At 39.0% G+C, this 19337-nt stretch overlaps 1 protein-coding gene across 1 annotated transcript in view; it reads right to left on the minus strand.

Annotated features, from left to right (window-relative positions):
* Positions 1-19337, minus strand: part of Evi5 (ecotropic viral integration site 5) — a 131776-nt gene that overhangs the window by 75970 nt on the left and 36469 nt on the right. The window contains exons 3-9 of the mRNA XM_090334201.1: positions 15796-15985; positions 14000-14224; positions 9870-9944; positions 7740-7865; positions 5270-5413; positions 3795-3884; positions 3598-3695 (exon numbers count right to left, since the gene is read on the minus strand). Of these exons, the coding sequence (XP_090190327.1) occupies positions 3598-3695; positions 3795-3884; positions 5270-5413; positions 7740-7865; positions 9870-9944; positions 14000-14224; positions 15796-15985 (948 nt within the window). The remainder of the gene's footprint in view (positions 1-3597; positions 3696-3794; positions 3885-5269; positions 5414-7739; positions 7866-9869; positions 9945-13999; positions 14225-15795; positions 15986-19337) is intronic.

Consider the following 19337-nt stretch of genomic DNA (forward strand, 5'->3'; position numbering starts at 1 on the left):
CTCTGATTTTGACAATATAACTTTCATTCTAATTGCAATAATACTTTCTGTAGCAGGAATGTCTATGATGGTATGTTGTATGTGTTAAGGTAATTTCACATTGCAGTATTTCACATTTCACATTGCTACCAAACAGAACTGCTTTCATTTTTTTAACTGTATTTTATTGTCAGGATAATATATAGAGGAGTTACAGTTACATTTGTCAGGTAATGTACATTATTTCTTGAACCTTGATAACCCTCCTCATGTTTTCGTCCCCTTTTCCCTTCCTCTACCTCTTCCCAATCACCTTGTTTATTTGAAATAGGGAAGGGAAAACAAGTAAATGTATATACAATACACTAGGTAACAATGTGAGATACCGTAACCACATGAAATTAACCATAAGTGGAAAAAAGAAAAGAAATAATTGTATTTAATGTACTATGCAAAGTTATTTCTTTATTGTTTTCTAAATACATCTTTCCCAATACTTGCTTCAGTTATTTTGCCATGTATTTGCCTGTTTTTCAATTTTTTTATGATTTATTTTAATGTATGAAGGGGTTAAGGTTATATTCACCAGATAGAAGGTGCATTACATATTGATACCCCTTTTATGTTTTTGTCCCCATTTCCTCTCCCCACCCTCTCCCTTGGTTTTTCCCCTCTTATTTCAAATAAACAAATAAACATATATATAATATACCAGGTAACTAAGTCAGAGACTGTAACAATATAAGATTAACCAAAGGGCAACACAGGAGGGAAAAAAAAGTACATTGAGAACAATAGTCATATGTATCTATGACATACAATCCCTCAGCCTAATTTTAATTATGTTCTAAAATCTAAGTGCCAGTGATTGTATATAGATTCCCTTCCTGAATACTTGTTTGTTAAACATGTCATTTGAAATATGTAAAAATCAATGTTAATAAATTCTTTAATAAAAAAATCAGAAAAAAAGAACAATAGTCACTCTTAATTAAGCTCTTGTTTCCCTGTCTTGGAGGTCCATTAATTTGGCCTAATCCTATATGGTCTTATGTATCTAGGTTTTGAGCTATTGTAATCCTCTGCTAGAGAGTCCTGGGATTGTACTAATCATTACAAATGAGGGAAACCACTGAGCTATGTTCCTTTGGGTCTGGCTTACGTCACTTAATATGATTTTTTCCAAGTCTTTCCATTTCCTTACAAATGAGGCACTTTATATCACAGAAACATTAGCATCATGAAACTTAGTGATTATTTAAGTACTAGGAGATAAAAAATAACTATTATTCTTGATCAATATACTTACTTCTAAACAAAACAAGATCAAAAACTGTCAAGATTGTTTATTTTGAATTCTTATGAAACACAAGCCAAAAATTCTTCTTCAGAAAATAAAGAGAATAGCAGTTGGGAATACAGCTCAGTAGTATTCTTTCTTTGCCTGGCATACAAAAGGCCCTCGGTTTCATTTCCAGCTCTATTCTCTCTATTCTCTCTATTCTCTCTATTCTCTCTCTCTCTCTCTCTCTCTCTCTCTCTCTCTCTCTCTCTCTCTCTTTTCTCTCTCTCTCTCTCTCTTTTCTCCCACGCTCCTTCCTCCCTCCTCTTCCCTCCCCCTCCCCCTCTCCTCAATCTATCATAGCTACCTTGCTGGTTATACTAATCATGAACTTTAGTGACAATCTGGTAGTCAAATAGAGGAAAAGAGTAATTTATAAATAACAGAGATCAAACCATTAAGTTTGTTTTTAAAATAACATACTGGGCCAGGCACTGGTGGCTCATGCCTATAATCCTAGCTACTCAGGAGGCTGAGATATGAGAATCACAGTTCAAAGCCAGCCCAAGCAGGAAAATCTGTTGAGACTGTTATCTCCAATCAACCACCAGAAAATTGGAAATAAAGCTGTTGCTGTAAGTGGTAGAATACTAGGCTTGAGCAGAAGAGTGCAATGGTAATACCCAGGCCCTAAGTTCAAGCTCTATGACCAACAGAAAACAAAGAAAAACAAAACAAAACAAATAACACTGGGTTGGGAGTGTGACTCAATGATACAACTTGTACTTAGTATATGTGAGGCCTTGAGTTCAAGCCAAATTGCCAATAATAAATAATAGCAATATTATTATTAAAACAGTAAGCAGAGCCAAGCACTAGTGGCTCATGCCTGTAATCCTAGCTACACAGGAGGCTGAGATCTGAGGATCATGGCAAAGCCAGCCCAGGCACAAAAGTCTGTGAGACTCACATCTTCAATTAACCACTAGAAAACCAAGTGGTAAAGCACTAGCCTTGAGCTGAAGAGATCAGGGATAGTACCCAGGCCCAGAGTTCAAACTGCAACACCAACAAATAAACCAGAAAAAACAAAATAGCAAGCATTTATAGTTTGTACAATGGTTATAAAGGGACAGGTGTTTAGTGTTGGGACCTGTTTTGAAAACAATGTATCTTGAAATAATGAGACATTGGAGGGAAAAAATAGCAAACTTACACATATAAACAGACCAGAATCTTCGGTTAGGAATGTGGTAGTTTGCCTAGCATGCATGAAACCCTGGGTTCCATTCCTCAGTACTACCTAACAAAAAAAGCTGGAAGTGCTGCTGTGGTTCAAGTGGTAAAGTGCTATATCCTTCAACAGAAGCTCAGAAACAGTGCCCAGACTCTTAAATTCAAGCCTCAAGACTGGCACAAAAAAAAAAAAAAAAAGCCAAAAATTTTAAAGGTAGTATACATTGGTTCTATATTACTACTTTTAAAAGCTGCAAAATATTAGCATCACATTCCAACCAACATTAGTTTTGTTATATTGAAATTCATACCACTCGAACAAAACTAAAGTTTGAGGGGCTGGGAGTTCGGCCTAATGGTAGAGTGGCCTAGTGGCATGCTTGCCTAGCATGCATGAAGACCCTGGTTCGATTCCTTGGTACCACACACACATTAAAAACCTGGAAGTGGTGCTGTGGCTCAAATAGTAGAGCTCTAGCCTTGAGAAAAAGTCCGAGGACAGTGCCCAGGCCCTGAGTTCAAGCCCCACAACTGGCAAAAAAAAAAAAAAAAAAAACTTTGATAACCGTTCTTCTCAACTCAAATGTTTTATCATAGTGGGGCACTACCATCCCACATAAATCTAAAGACCTCAACCCAGACAGGAAAGTACCCAGGAGACTTTTATCTCCACTTAACTGCCAGAAAATCCGAAGTAGAGCTATGGTTCAAAGTGGCACAGTGTGCTAGCCTTGAGCAAAAAAACACAGAGATAGAGCCCAGGCCCTGAGTTCAAGGCCTATGACTGAATAAAAAGAAACTTTACCACTTCCCTGAATTTCCTGGGTTTGGTTTTTGTGTTGTTTTGGTTTGGTTTTTTGCCAGTCCTGGGGCTTGAACTTAGTTCCGGGGCACTGTCCTTGGGCTTTCTCAATGCTAGCACTCTACCAGAGCCATAGCACCACTTCCAGCTTTTTTCTGTATATGTGGTACCAAGGAATCAAACCCAGGGCTTCGTGCATGCTGGGCAAGCACTCTACCCACAAGGCCATGCTCCAGGTACCAGGTTTGGAATATTTCAACAAACCCCATTAATAAAAGGAAAATGTACTAATACTTACTTTTTCATTTTTTTTGAGTTGTATTTAACTTGGTAAGCTGCTTGGATTAATTTGTCTGGGCCACCATCAAATTGGTGTGGAATGACCTTCTGAAAGTGCTAAGATACAATAAAAGAATAATGTAAGAGTCACTCAAGTACTGTTTATTAAGTAACTAATATAAACCTGAAGACATACAAGAAATCCAGAACACTTACCTGCAACATCCCTTCCATGTCAAGTTGCATTAATTCGGCCTGATTCATCTGAAGAAGGGCTAATCCTACTCGAAACACTATTTCTAATCCCTATGGAACAAATGAAAGCCACATTTGTTTCATTAATGCTCTAAATAAACATTTTCTATAAAATGCCAGACAAGTATTTTAGCCTTGATAAAATATAATCTTCACATAACTATTTAGCTCAGCCAGTGTAATCCTAATGCAGATGTAAACAACATATGAAATAATGCATACAGGTTGTGTTCCAAGACAACTTTACAAAAACAGGTGGGAAGGGGCTGGGAGTTTGGCCTAGTGGTAGAGTGCTTGTCTAGCATGCACAAAGACCCAGGTTCAATTCCTGGGTACCACATATATAGAAAAAGCCGGAAGTGGTGATGTGGCTCAAGTGGTAGGGCGCCTTGAGAAAGCCCAACAACAGTGCTCAGGCCCTGAGTTCAGTCCCCAGGACTGACAAAAGAAAGAAAGAAAGAGAAAGAGAGAGAGAGAGAGAGAGAGAGAGAGAGAGAGAGAGAGAGAGAGAGAGAGAGAGGGAGGGAGGGAGGGAGGGAGGGAGGGAGGGAGGGAGGAAAAGGGAGGGAGGAAAAGGGAGGGAGGGAGGGAGGAAGGAAAAGAAAAGACAAGATAAGACAAGAAAAAAAACAGGTGAGAAGAGCCAGGTACTGGTGGCTCATACCTGTAATCCTAGCTATTTAGGAGGTTGAGATCTGAGGATTGCAGTTCAAAGTTAGCCTAGTCACAAAAAGTCCATGAGACTCTTATCTCCAATTAGCACCAGAAAACTGCAAGTGGTGCTATGACTCAAGTGGCAGAGCACTAGTCTTGAGCTGAAGAGCTCAAGAGCAGTGCCCTGGCCAAGAGTTCAAGCCCCACAACTGACAAAAATAAAAATTAAATTAAAAAAAGTAATACAAATACCTTTCTAAGATGTAATTAGTAATAATTAACACTGAGTTCAGAAAATAGAAGTCAAAACATCATTATCATTGACCAATGATGATTAATAGGCAACTTTGCCATATGTTCACAGAATAAAAGAAGCTTGAAGGACACTAATTACTCTCTTACTATTTGGATAACACATGAACTATACAGCAAATTTTATCTCTCACTCTCAGTGTTCTGGGCAGGAAGTTGATAAGGGTTAAGAAGGCAGGCTCCAAATTTTAACTACCTACATCTGAATCCACTATCACATATATATGTATGGTTGAAGATAAGTTACTTGATCTTCCTCTAAGTGTGTTTCCTTACCTATCAACTAAATGGGGATAGTAATTTACCTACCTAAAAGATTGCTATAAGGTTTCAGTGAGATTATTCATTCAATCAATCTAGTAAGGAACACTTGGGCTACCTTATTACTCCCATCGCTAACCTGTTTAATTTAACCTAATAACACCCCCCACCCCGCTCAACTCTTGTTCATAATCTGTTCATTAGCTTACCTCAGACATGAAGATATCAAATATCCTTGTTGCAATTGGTAGTGGAAAAGTTGTAAGAAAGATAGTCAGAAACCAGGATGATGCATACATGGAGGTATGAAAACTTTGAGATTGAAAATGTACAAAGAGCTCTGGAAGATGCTCCTAAAGAGAAGAAACAAATTAGTTAAATGATAATAACACTGAGTGTTTTGAATAAGATAATTGTATATCTACTAGATTAGCCTATGTCAAACACAAAAGAAAGAATAAGACTTAATACCGCAAAGTATAGCTGCAGAAACTTTCAGGATAATGGCTACTGAGAAGGAAGGAAGAGAAAAAGAAAACTGGAATTTTATGCATATCCATTTGATTTGCCATTGAAAAAAAATGAAATTATAGTCAGATTATTTTTAAACCAATCACCCATTGAACCATAAACATTGTTGAGTGGCTATGTGATATATGCCACATGTAATCTTCTTGGTGGGCATAGTTTTCTGGTGTTTCTTTTTTTTTTTTTTTTTTTTTTTTGACAGTCCTGGGGCTTGAATTGAAGGCCTAAGCACTGTCCTTGGACTTTCTCAAGGCTAGAGCTCTACCACTTGAGCCACAGTGCCACTTCTGGCTTTTTTCTAGGTATATGGTACCAAGGAATTGAACCCAGGTCCTTGTGCATGCTAGGCAAGTACTCTTACCACTAGGCCAAACTCCCGGCCCATCTGATTTTCTATAAACAGTAGTGATTCAAAAAAAATTAAAGAAAAGGAAAACTATGCTGAAATATTTTCAACTATAATATACTATTGATCATCTTTCCTATATAATAGGAAAAACACAAAATAAAAGAGCTTCAGCAGTTTTAGTAATTCAAAATGTGATACACTAACTGAAAATATAATACCAAAAGATTAATCTGATTAAAAAAAAAAAAACAAGCTTACTGCTAGAAGCATTAAGTTCATACCTTATAATCTTAGCTACTCAGGAGACTGAGATCTGAGGAACATGGTTTGAAGCTAGTCCAGGTAGGAAAGCCCCTGAGACTCTTATCTACAACATTAACTACCAAAACAAGCCAGAAGTGAAACTGTGGATCAAGTATCTAGTCTTGATACACATACACACAGACACATACACACATACATACACAACACACACCACATGCACACTCGCATACTATTTCTTTTTTGGGGGGGGAAGGGGAATCATGGAGCTTAAGCTCTGGGCCTAAGCGCTCTCCTTGAGCTCTATAGCTCTACCCGAGCCACAACCCCACTTTCCATTTTCTAGCAATTAACTAGAGATAAGAGTCTCACAGTCTTTAGTAATGGACTGGCTTTGAACTACAATCCTCAGATCTTAGCTTCCTAAGTAGCTAGGATTACAGGCATGAGCCACAACACCCAGTTCTTTAATTAAAGAACTATCTCAAGACCTATTTTGGCTTTTTCTTAAAAGTAGAACTCCTCAAATCACACATAGAAATTTTATAGTTTCAGGAAAAAGATTCTCTTAAATCTGGCTCTTGTGCCAGCTGAGTCAATACCTACATTCTGAAGTTTTGCTCATTTAATAGAAATTTAAGTCAATGAAAATATTTACATCTTTATACTATAAGGCAATAGAGGACATATACATATATGTATGTATATAAAAACTTTAAAAAGTACATCATGTTAAAGGTATTTTTCACTTGATTTTTATTAAATTAGCAACATAAAATGAGTGGAACATTGTGGAGAATAAAAAAAAAAGTGCAAGCTAGCAGAAAAACAGATAAAAAGAGAAAGTAAAGAAGACTGAAAGCGAAAGTCTCAAAGCAAACAGACTGAGTGATACCCGTCTTAAAGTTACACAGCCCCTGTCTGGACAGCTCACACCACATAATAACAGGATAGAATAGAACAGAAGGAAATCCATGCATGCAGTTCACAGTACATTTGGCACAAACCCTAAAGTTTCATTAAATAAACAGCAGTCAAGTTCTATACTGAGATAATTGCAGATAGTACCTTCATTGGAAGTAGGCCTAATCATGTGTTAACTGACCAATAAATGACCATGTGATTTTTTTTGGGGGGGAGCAGTTCTGGGCTTGAGCTCAGGACCTGAGCACTGTCCTTGGACTTTCTCAAGGCTAAAGCTCTACCACTTGAGCCACAGCACCACTTCTGGCTTTTTTCTATGTATGTGGTACCGAGGAATCGAACCTGGGTCTTCGTGCACGCTAGGCAAGCACTCTACCACTAGGCCAAACTCCCAGCCCTGCTTTTGGCTTTTTTGCTTTTTTTTTTTTTTCTATGTATGTGGTACTGAGGAATCTTTGTGCATGCTAGGCAAGCACTCTACCATTAGGCCAAACTCTTGGCCATAAAACACTGACTTTTTAATAACTCTACTTTATTGTGTTTAGTTTTATTTAATTAATTCTTAATATATTACTCAGGTCAAATGATAAATGAAATAAATAAAACTGCATTCTTACCTGTATCATGCATTCAAACTGGTACATACAAAGGCCTAATTCTGCCATACTTGGTTTAAAAAGCTCACGAAGTCTGTAATCTTGCATTAACTTTACAAATACACAGAAAGCTTCTTCTTCTGGCATCTGAGAAAAAAAACAAAACATAGTATCGATAGAAGTTCTACATGGTTCATAGGTTTCTATAATTTCTTGATATACATATAAGCCAAAATATATTTAAAGAGGAATCATTCAACCATAAATACTATTTTGAGCAGTCATACGGTACAATGTTAAGAGCAATGTACATGCCTCTAATTCTAGCATTCAGGAACCCAAGGCAGAAGAATCAAGATTTTGAGGCCAGTCTGGGATACACTGTGACATTGCCTATCTAATTAAAAGAAAAAAAGAGTGACTAAGAATCAGGACATTATGGGGCCAGGAGCATGATCTAGTGCTAGCATGAACAAAAGTTCCATTCCTCAGTACCGCATACACAGAAAAAGCTAGACACAGTGCTACAGCTCAAGTGGTAGAGTGCTAGCCTTGAGAAAGCCCAACTGCTCAGGCTGAGTTCCCCAGGACTGGCAAAAAAAAAAAAAAAATCATCAGGACATTATAAACTCCTATTCTGAAAGAATAAGAGACAGACTAGTTTTAAAGCCCCATTAACTGCCTCAAATTGCCTAATTCATTAATTCAACCAATAATCATTTACAAGTGTATGTATATAAATATAGGTATATACATATATGGGTTTATCTATACATATAGATATATGCTTTTAATATCTATAATATAGATTTTTTTTTGTTGATAGATGGAAACGAAAACTGGAGCATTCAGCAGAAGTGACATGATAGGGCCGAGTGTTTAGTGGTAGAGTGCTTGCTTAACAAGCACAAAGACCTGGGTTTGATTCCTTGGTACCACAAACATAGGAAAAGCCAGAAATGGTGCTGTGGTTCAAGTGGTAGAGCTCTAGACTTGAGAAAGCCCAAGGACAGTGCCCAGGCCCTGAGTTCAAGGCCAAGGACTGGCAAAAACAAATAAATAAAATTAATCATTTAAAAAAAAAGAAGTGACACGATATAGCTTTTAGTGTTCAAGTATTAAAATAATTTGTGTGTGTGCGCGCGCGCATGTGCCAGTATTGGGGCTTGAACTCAGGTCCTGCACAGTATCCCTGGGCTTTTTTGCTCAGGGTAGAGCTCTACCACTTGAGGTATAACTGTATTTCTGCTCTTTTTTTTGAGTGTGTATGCTTAATTGGAGGTAAGAGTCACACAGACTTCCTGTGTAGGTTGGCCCCAAACAGTGACGCTCACATCTCACTCTCCTAAGTAACAGAATTACAAGCAAGAACTACTGAACCTAGCTTAAAAGACCTTTTAAGTGTTCGAATTACTTGTAACTGGAGTTTAAAGGTACTAATTATACATTTAATGTGCAAAACACTAGTAAATTATATCAAATAAAACAATAAATATGAAACCTCAAGCTACAAAGATTCAAATATTTAGGCAAATAACATCTAGATTGCTAAGCCATCTTTCTCAAAAGAGTATTTGTCAATTCTCAATCACTTAAGACTACATTAAGTTCTGCCTGCCACAGTGGCTCAGCCTGTAATCCTACTCAGGAGGCTAAGATCTGAGGATCGAGGTTCAAAGCCAGCCCAGGCACTGGAAAACCAGAAGTGGAGCTGAAGGTCCAGGCGTAGGGTGGTAACCGGGAGCTGAAAAGTTCAGGGACAATGCCCAGGCCCAGAGTGTAGGGTAGTAGCTTTGAGCTGAAGAGCTCAGAGACGGCACCCAGGCCCAAAGGTCAAGCCACAAGACTGAAAAAATAAAATAAATAAATACAAAATTCTGCAATCTGCCATCTATAATCACAGCTACTGAGAGCTGAAGATACAGCCCAGGACACAAATGTTGATGAGACTCTTATCTCTTACTAACCACAATAAACAAGTAAATAAATAAAAGCTGGAATAGAGCTCAAGGGGTAGAGTGCTAGCCTTCAGTATAAAGGCTCATGAACAGCAGCAGGCCTTCAGTTCAAGCCTCAAAACTGACACAAACATACACAGAAAATCTACAATCCAACTTAATAAAGAACTTGACAATACTTTTATTAACTTACCTGCATAAGCAATAATCCAACTATAAAAGCACTTCCTTGACAGTAACCAACTTCACGATCCACTAAAGAATATGCCTACAAAGTAAAAAGAGTGATAAAAAATATTTTGATGTTCTTGAGCCAACATCTGTAATCCTAACTACTCAGGAGGCTGAGATCTGAGGATCTCAGTTCAAAGCCAGCCCGGGCAATAAAAACTGTGGGACTCTTATCTCCAGTTAATCACTAGGAAACAGGAAGTAGGGCTGTGGCTTAGGAGTAAGGCGGTGGCCTTGAGCTGAAGAGCTCAAGGACAGCACCCAGGCCCAGAATTCAAGCCCCTTGACCCCCCACAAAAAATAAATAAATAAATCTGATATTCCTGGTTGCTTGGTGGCTTACACCTATAATCCTAGCTACTCAGGAGGCTGAGATCTGAGGATCACAGTTCAAAGCTCATCTGGGCAGAGAAGTCCAGGAGATTTAATCTCCAATTAACCACCAAAGAAAACAGAAGTGGAGCTGTGGCTAGAAGTGGTAGAGTGCTACCCTTGAGCAGAAAAGCTAGCCTTAAGCAGAAAAGTTTAGGGATGGGCTGGGAGCATGGCCTAGTGGTAAGAGTGATTCCTTGGTACCACATAGGAAACAGAAAAAGGCAGAACTGGTGCTGTGGCTCAAGTGGTAGAGTTCTAGCCTTGAGAAAGTCCAAGGACATTGCCCACACCATGAGTCCAAGTCCCAGAACTAGCAAAAAGATAAAAGAAAGAAAGAAAATAAAAGCTTAGGGACAGCACTTTGGCCCTGAATTAAAGCCCCATTACCAATAACAACAACAACAAAAATAATAAATTTTTAATTGGTGGCTCACACCTATAATCCAATCCTAGCCTCTTAAGGAGGATGATATCTGACGGTCCTAGTTGGTGCCAACTGAGGTAGGAAAGTCTATAAAATTTTTATTTTCAATTAACTAACAAAAAAGTTGAAAGTGTAACTGTGGTAGAGTACTAGCCTTAAGCAAAAAGAGCTCAGGAAGAGTTCTTACACTCGGAATTTAAAACTCAGGACCATCCAAGAAAAAGAAATTCCAAGGGCTGGGAGTTTGGCCTAGTGGTAGAGTGCTTGCCTAGCATGCACAAAAGTCTGGGCCAATTCCTCAGCACCACATACATAGAAAAATGCCAGAAGTGGTAATGTGGCTCGAGTGGTAGAGTTCTAGCCTTGAGAAAGCCCAAGGACAATGCTCAGGCACTGAGTTCAATCCCCAGAACTAGCAAAAAAGAAAAGCAAAAAAAAAATTCCAGCATGGCATATTTTACCTTCTTTCTCAAAAAAACCCTAATGTTGATGAGGTGAGTATATTAAAATTCATTTATGGGCCAGGAGTTTAGCCTACTGGTAGAATGTATGCCTATCATATACGTAGACCTGGGTTCAATTCCTCAGTACCACATACATAGAAACAGCCAAGTACACCGAGCCCAGTGGCTCACACCTGTAATCCTAGCTACTGAACAGGCTGAGATATGACGATCAAGGTTCAAAGCTAGCCTGGGCACAAAAGAACCTGAGACTCTTATCTCCAATTAACCTCTAGGAAATGGGAAGTGGGGCTTGGCTCACAGGTGGGGTGGTAGACTTGAGCTAAAGAGCTCAGGGACAGGTGCTCAGGCCAAGTTCAAGCCCCATCACACACACACACATGCACACACACAAGAAAAAGCCAGAAGTGGTGCTGTGCTCATGTAGTAGAGCTCTAGCCTTATGAAAGCCCAAGGAGAGTGCTCAGGCCCTGAGCTCAAGCCCAGGACAGACAGAAAATAAAAAAATAAATAAAAGTTCACTTATAAACCAGATGCCAGTGATTTATGCATGTCATCTTAGCTACTCAGAAGGCTGAGATCTGAGCATCAAGGTTTGAAGCAAGCTTCAGCAGGAAAGCCTGTGAGACTCTTCCAATTAACTACCAGCTACATGTAGTTCTGTGGCTCAGCCTTGATGGGGGGGGGAAGAGGAGAAAAACAAGACCGCTTAGGTACAGAGACCAGGTTCAAACCCTAGGATTGTCACATACATACACACATACGCACGCACACACACACACACACACACACACACACACACACACACACACACACACACACACACACACAGTCTATTCATTTTTAGAAAAGCTCTTTATTTATACCAAGTGTTTTCTTACATAAAATTTCTTTTGACAATTTCTCAATTGAAAATAGTAGCTCATTGTAGGCATTTATGGTTCATATCTGCTATCCTAGCTAGTCAGAAAATTGAGATCCAGAGGATAAAAATTTGAGGTCAGTGGTAGAGTGTTTGCCCTAGCATGCACGAAAACCCAAGTTCAATTCCTCGGTACCACATAAATAGAAAAAGCCAGAAGGGGTGCTATGGCTCAAGGGGTAGGATTCTAGCTTTGCAAAAACCAAGAACAGTACTCATGCCCTGAGCTCAAGCCCCCAAAAAAAAAAAAAAAGATATAGCATCAAGAAAGTTGAAGTTGGGGGGTGGGGGGGGGGAGGGAAATGGGTACCAAGACATGTGAAAGGGTATCAATGTATGTGAATTAATGCACCTTCTATCTGGCAAATATCATGTAACCCTTTTACTAATTACAATAAAAAATAAAAAAAAAATAATTTGGAAAAAAAAACAAAGTTGAAGTTACTTAAGAAATCAGTCTTTTCAGCTGGGATGTAGCTCAATGGCAAAAGCACTTGCCTAGCAAGTGCAACATCCTGGGCTCAAGCCCCAGGGCAAAAATGAAAAGACAAAAAAAAATACAGAAGAAAGAAAGAAAGAAAGAAAGAAAGAAAGAAGAGAGAGAGAGAGAGAGAGAGAGAGAGAGAGAGAGAGAGAGAGAGAGAGAGAGATAGATAGATAGAAAGGAGGGAGGGAGGGAGGGAGGGAGAAAGGGAGAGAGGGAGGGAGGGAGGGAGGGAGAAAGGGAGGAAGGAAGGAAGGAAAGTAGGAAGGAAAGTAGGAAAGTCAGTATTTTATAGTTGTACCTAAAAAAGCTACACAAGGGACCAGGAGTTTGACCCAGTGATAGAGTGTTTGCTTAGCATCTATGAAAACCCGGGTTCAATTCTTTGGTACCACATAAATAGAAAAGGCCAGAAGTAGTGCTGTAGCTCAAGTGGTAGAGCTCTAGCCTTGAAAAAGCCCAAGTACAGTGCCCAGGACCTGAGTCCAAGCCCCAGAACTGGAGGGGGAAGAAAAAAAAACTACACAAAGGGAAAACATAATACTGCATTTTAAGTTAGAATTGCAAACCTTACAAGGACAGAAAGCTCTTAACAACATAAACCACTGAACACAAAAAAGTCAAATGAGCTGGGTGCAGTGGCTCATGCCTATAATCCAAGCTACTCAGCAGGCTGAGATCTGAGGATCAAGGTTCAAAGCCAACCTTGGCACAAAAGGACCTGAGGCTCTTATCTTCAATTAAGCTCTAGAAAACAGGAAGTGGGGGTTGGCTCAAGGGTAGGGTGGTAGCCTTGAGCTGAAGAGCTCAGGGACAGTGCTCACGCGAGCTCAAGCTCCATGACCCCCTCCCCACCAAAAAAAGAAAAAGAAAAGTCAAATGGATGCAGCTGTAATGGCAGAAACCTGCATTCCCAAGTGTGAACTACATACGTGTGAACATCTTATTGGGGTAGCTTTTCTAAGATATGTGACAATAGGTTATTTTATTTCTGTCAACCAATGCTGAATAATGGGATGAATTTTCTCCTAAGTTCTCCAAAATAGACAGCAATGTGTCATAGACAACAATGTGTTATCAGAATTAAAGCAGAAATTATCAAAGCAACTAACTATGATGGGAGTTCATGCTTTATCATGGAAATTGTGTAAATGCCATTGCTTTTCTTTTTTTGGTTGGTTGTGTGGCTTGAACTCTGGGCCTGGGCATTGTCCCTGAGCTCTTCAGCTCAAGGCTACTGCTTTACCACTTGAGTCACAGTGCCACTTCCGGCTTTCTGGTGGTTAATTGGAAATACAAGTCATATGGACTTTTTAGAGCTCGGGCTGGCTTTGATCTGTGATCCTCAGATCTCAGCCTCCTAAGTATATAGGATTATAGGGGTACCTGGCTTCATTTTTTAAAATGAATAAATAGAACTTACCTTCATTACATTAAATAAAACCTCTTGTCCGAGGCTATCTTTTTCTTTAAAAAAATTATGCTCAGGGTAAGTTCTAGCAATGTCCCTTCGAATGAGCTTCTCACAAGGTGACGTCATTTTCAAGAGCTCTGAATACTGATCCTTAATTGGCATACTTTGAGCACTGCAGAGAAGTTGCCAAACTATTGCTCTGAAGTGGTGGGGTATCCCTTTACGTACAAGTTCCTGAAACACAAAACAAAAGGAATGTGATTTTTACAGAATAAATTATTTAAATGTTGTTGTTTCAAGTTAGGCTTACAATGAAAAACTATACCAACTTTCAAATTTGAGGAGGGAAACTCTTAAAACAGGGACTCACGGGGTGGAGTGTTTGGCCTAGTGGTAGAGTGCTTGCCTAGCATGCCAAAGATTCCTCAGTACCACATAACACAGAAAAAAGAAAAAAAAAGTCAGAAGCAGTGCTGTGGCTCAAGTGGCAGAGCTCTAACCTTGAGGAAAGCCCAGGGACAGTGCTCAGGCCCTGAGTTCAAGCCCTAGGACTGACAAAAAAAAAAAGGGACTCACTATGTAGCCTAGGGTTGCCTCAAAAATGCCATACCTCTTGACCTCTTAAGTCAACACAGCTGACAAGGAAACTTTTTCTTTAAAAAAAAAAAAAAAGTGGCCGGGAATTTGGCCTAGTGGTTAAAGTGCTTGCCTAGCATGCACGAAGACCCGGGTTTGATTCCCTGGTGCCACATATACAGAAAAACCGGGAAGTGGTGCTGAGGCTCAAGTGGTAGAGTTCTAGCTTTGAGAAAGTCCAAGGACAGTGCTCAGGCTGAGCTCAAGCCCAGGACTGGCAAAAAAAAAAAAAAAAAAAAAAAAAAGCAAAGATTTAGACCTTCAGTATATCTTAATTTCTGGTCATTTCAATGAGTACAGCTTCTAAAGGTAACCAGGATTTGGTAGCCTACCAAACTAAGAATTAGATGTTAACACAGCCACCACATTTCAAACGGTAGATGAAGTAAAAAACAATAAAATACTGATAATAAAGGATTTTATAACTTTTTAAGATCAGAAAATTTAATTTCTAAAAATAATTTACAACTATGTATTTCTATATTTTTGAGAGCTGATCCTTATAAATCAAAACTCTTTTTTAGGTGGGTCATGGGGCTTGAACTTGGCCTGGGCGCTGTCCCTGAGCTCTTCAGCTCAAGGCTACTACCCTACCCTTGAGCCAAGCCCCACTTCCAGTTTTCTAGAGATTAATTGGAGTAAGAGTCTTCGTCCTTTAATGCCAGGGCTGGCTTTGAATCCTGACCCTCAGATCTCAGCCTGCTCAGTAGCTAGGGTTACAGGCATGAGCCACCACGCCCAGCTTAAATCAAAACTTCTATGGGGCACAAATAAAGCCACTAGCTACTCAAAAGGCTGAGATCTGAAAGACTGTGGCCTAAGGCCAGCCTAGACAGAAAAGTTAGCTAGATTCTTTCACTAAAATAATTCACAAAAAGCAGAACTGAAGGTGTTGGCTCAAGTGATACAGCATCAATTTGGCAAGTACAAAGTTCAAACTCCAGGAAAATACACACACACACACACACACACACACACACACACACACACACACACACACACACACACCTACACAGAGTATGTAGAGCCAACTTTTTATTAAATAGCTTAGAAATTATTACAATCCTTTATTTTTCTTTTCCTTCTTTTCATGTTCTTTTATTAATCTATGCTTGACCTGGTTTGGGAAAAGAAGAACACTTTAATAAAGAAATTTAATAAACAAATACCTTAACTTGCTTTTCCTTCTTTTTGCGCACATCATCCCATTCATTAACAATTCTTCCCCAGAGAATCCAAGAGTCTTCTTCAAGGTGGCTGAGGTTGCTAGAGGCAGACGAGCTTGATACCAGAGAGGAGCCACTGTTTCTTCTTGACCCATTTACAGATCGTAAAGACTTACTATCCGTCTCTAACAATCTAAAATACAATTTTAAAAAACTGCTCAAAATAGCACATCACAGTGATGCCTGAGGAAGCTACCATCTTAAGATCGCTTTGATATGATACCTAATTTCAAAGACTGAAGTTTTCAAATTTGGAAAAATACAGCTTCAAAATATGAAGTAATGAATTTTATTAAGAACTTGAGAGCTATCGGCCCCATTGTAAATTTATGTAGTCTCTCTGAAAGTTCCTATTAGGCAGCTGGCTGCAGTCTTAACTATTGAGGACCTTGAGGCAGAGGTTTACTTAAGCAAAGTTTGAGACAAGTCTCAGCAATTCCATGATATCCCATCTCAAAACAACCACAAAAACAAAACACTACTAGCAATTCAAATAAGAAGAAATTGAGCAGGGAGTTTGGCCAAGTGACAGAGTGCTTGCCTTGCAAGCATGAAGACCTTCAATTCCTCAGTACTACATACATAGAAAAAGCCAGAAGTGGTGTTGTGGTCAAATGGCAGAGCTCTACCCTTGAGAAAGCTCAAGGACAGTGCTCAGACTCTGAGTTCAAGCCCCAGGACTGGGGAAAAAAATTTAAAATTAGCTAACTCAGACCTGTAATCCTAGCTACTCAGGAAGCTGAGATCTGAGGATAGATTTTCAAAGCCAGCCTGGGAAGGAAAGTTGGTAAAATTCTTATCTATAATTAACCACCAGAAAACAGAAATGGTGCTGTGGCTTGAAGTAGTAGAATATTAGCCTTGAGCAAAATAGCTCAGAGACATCACCCAGGCCGAGTTCAAGCCCCACAACTGACCAAAAAAAAAAAAAAAAAACACCAACAATGCCAACATATTAAAATTGGTAATTTAGGGGCCAGGAGAGTGGCCTAGTGGTAGAGTGCTTACCTAGCAGACACGAAGACCCAGGTTCCATTCCTTGGTACCACATACATTAGAAAAAGCCAAAAGTGGTGCTGTAGTTTAAGTGGTAGAGCTATAGCCTTGAGAAAGCCCAAGGACAGTGCTTAGGCTCTGAGTTCAAGCCCTGGGACTGGCAAAAAAAAAAAAAATGGTAATTTAGGAACTGAATATCACACTTATTTTTTAAAGACTTAAGCCAGTCCAAGCACTAACGTCCATGAGACCTTTCTCTCCAATTAACTACCAGAAAACCAGAAGTGGTACTGTGGCTCAGGGGGTAGGGCAGTAGCCTTGAGCTGAAGAGCTCAGGGACAGGGCCCTGGCCCAGAGTTCAAGCCCCACAACCGACAAAAAAAAAAAGAGAAAAAAAAAAAAACATTTTGCAGAAGTGCTAACTGAACTGATCCTACTAATTTTCTTCTAGTAAACGATGATCATGAAAATAACAGTTTGGTCAAAGATGGACCTCATATATGCTGTGACCCCATTCAGTTGATGGCCACATGGTGAATTCATGACATCAGAACACAATGCATTCTCACATCTGTAGTGATGCTACGGGCAAAGAAACCTACTTTACTGCTGGTTATAAAAAAAAATCATAAAAAAATATCATTTTGTACAGTGCATAATATTAAGTGGTGACAGAAAGCTAATGGTTTATATATTTAGTATACTATTCTTTTAGTTGTTAAAAGATATACAAAAAAAGTAATTATTTAGGGTGAAACAACCTTTAGATCTCTGGGAGATTCTGGAGAAGGCATTGTTAGTACAGGAAATGAAAGCTCCAAGTGTGCTCTTTCTTCTGAAGATATTCAGTGGGATAAGGTGGAGAAGCAGAAGACTGATGTAAGCAATCCTGACCCTGAGAAAGATAGGCAGGGGCACGGGCAGGGGTGCACAAGTACAAGCATGCACGTGTGAGTATGTGTTTTAATTTTAAGAGCCTTAATAATGCTTTAATTTAAATAAAAGGAAGCTTATGCAACAAGGTTACAGAGAAAGAAAATATGTTTATATAAGCTATTCAATGTATTTGTATATTAAGCTAGATGTTATTATAGACTCAGAATCAAAAACTAAAACTATTTACTGAAATGTTTTCTGCAACTCGAGGGCAGCACAGTAACTGGACACTACAGTAGTGTCTGTAATCTACTGCAGTGCAGTGTCCTAGGCCTTAGTTTCACTCACCACTCACTGATTCACCCAGATCAACTGATAGTATAGCAGGATCCATTCACAGGAAATATTCTGTACAATTTGACCATTTTTTAATCTTTTAGCATATTTTCACTATACCTTTCCAGGTTTAGCTATACAAACAAACACTATGGTGTTACAACTGCCAACAGCAGTCAGTAGAGCATCATGCTATACAGGTTTACAGCCCAGAAGCCACAGGCTATCTCATCTCTGTTTCTGTAAATATACTAGATACTGTATCCCATCTATGTTTTTGTAAGTATACTCTACAATGTTTGTACCAACAAGGAAACATTCAACAGTATCTTTCTCAGAATCCATATTATCATTAGTGAGGTATGCTACGCTTAGTCATGGCATGCAGGAAAAGCACTTGTGTATTCCTTAAGGAATATGCAGATTTACACCAAGCTCATGCCTGTAATCTTAGCTACTCAATATTTTAGTTCAAAGCCAGACCCAGCAGAAACATCCATGAAACTCAAAACTCCAATTAACCACCAAAAATCCAGAAGTGGAACTGTGGCTCAAATGGTAGAATGCTAGACTTGAGAACAAAAGCTCTGGGACAATAACCAAGCTTGAGTTCAAAATTTAGTACTGGGGGAGAGAGATGGGGACAGAAACATGAGAAGGGTTATCAATGTGTGTGAAATAATGCATCTTCTATCTGGCGAATGTAACTATAACCCTTCTATTAATTACAATTAAAAATGAGGAAAAAAGACTCAACTGGCAATAATAATAATAGAAATAATAATATGTAAACTTCATAAAAATGTAGTTAGAATCAACTATTCTTATTTCTTCCTGATAAAAATGGTCAAAAACACAGGCAGGCAGGCAGATTTCTACCTGATATCAATACGATCAAGACACTCTTGACAGTGGGAGAATCATATATTGCCTGAAAGTCAGCAATGTCCAAAGACTTGAATTGGCATTAATGTAACATTACTCATATTAATGCAACATTGCTCATAAGTCTGTAAGTAACTGAAAAGTTCATCCAAAGCTGACTACCCAGAGCATATGAGTTCAGTCTTACATGGGTCTATCAGAAAACTGTCCACCCCACTTCCTACCCCACCATAATTTTCTTCTGACTACTAAAAGAAGAAATATGTCAGATTAAATGAAAATATTCGCCTGATAATATCATTATACATTGTGATCTAAGGAATTTCCCATAGGCCTATGGCCATTTTTAAAACTCAGGGTTTCACATTTGCTAGGGAGGAACTCTACTCCTG

This window comes from Megascapheus bottae, chromosome 6 (assembly GCF_031878675.1).
Source record: "Megascapheus bottae isolate mThoBot1 chromosome 6, mThoBot2.hap1, whole genome shotgun sequence".
NCBI classification, from domain to species: Eukaryota; Metazoa; Chordata; class Mammalia; order Rodentia; family Geomyidae; genus Megascapheus; species Megascapheus bottae.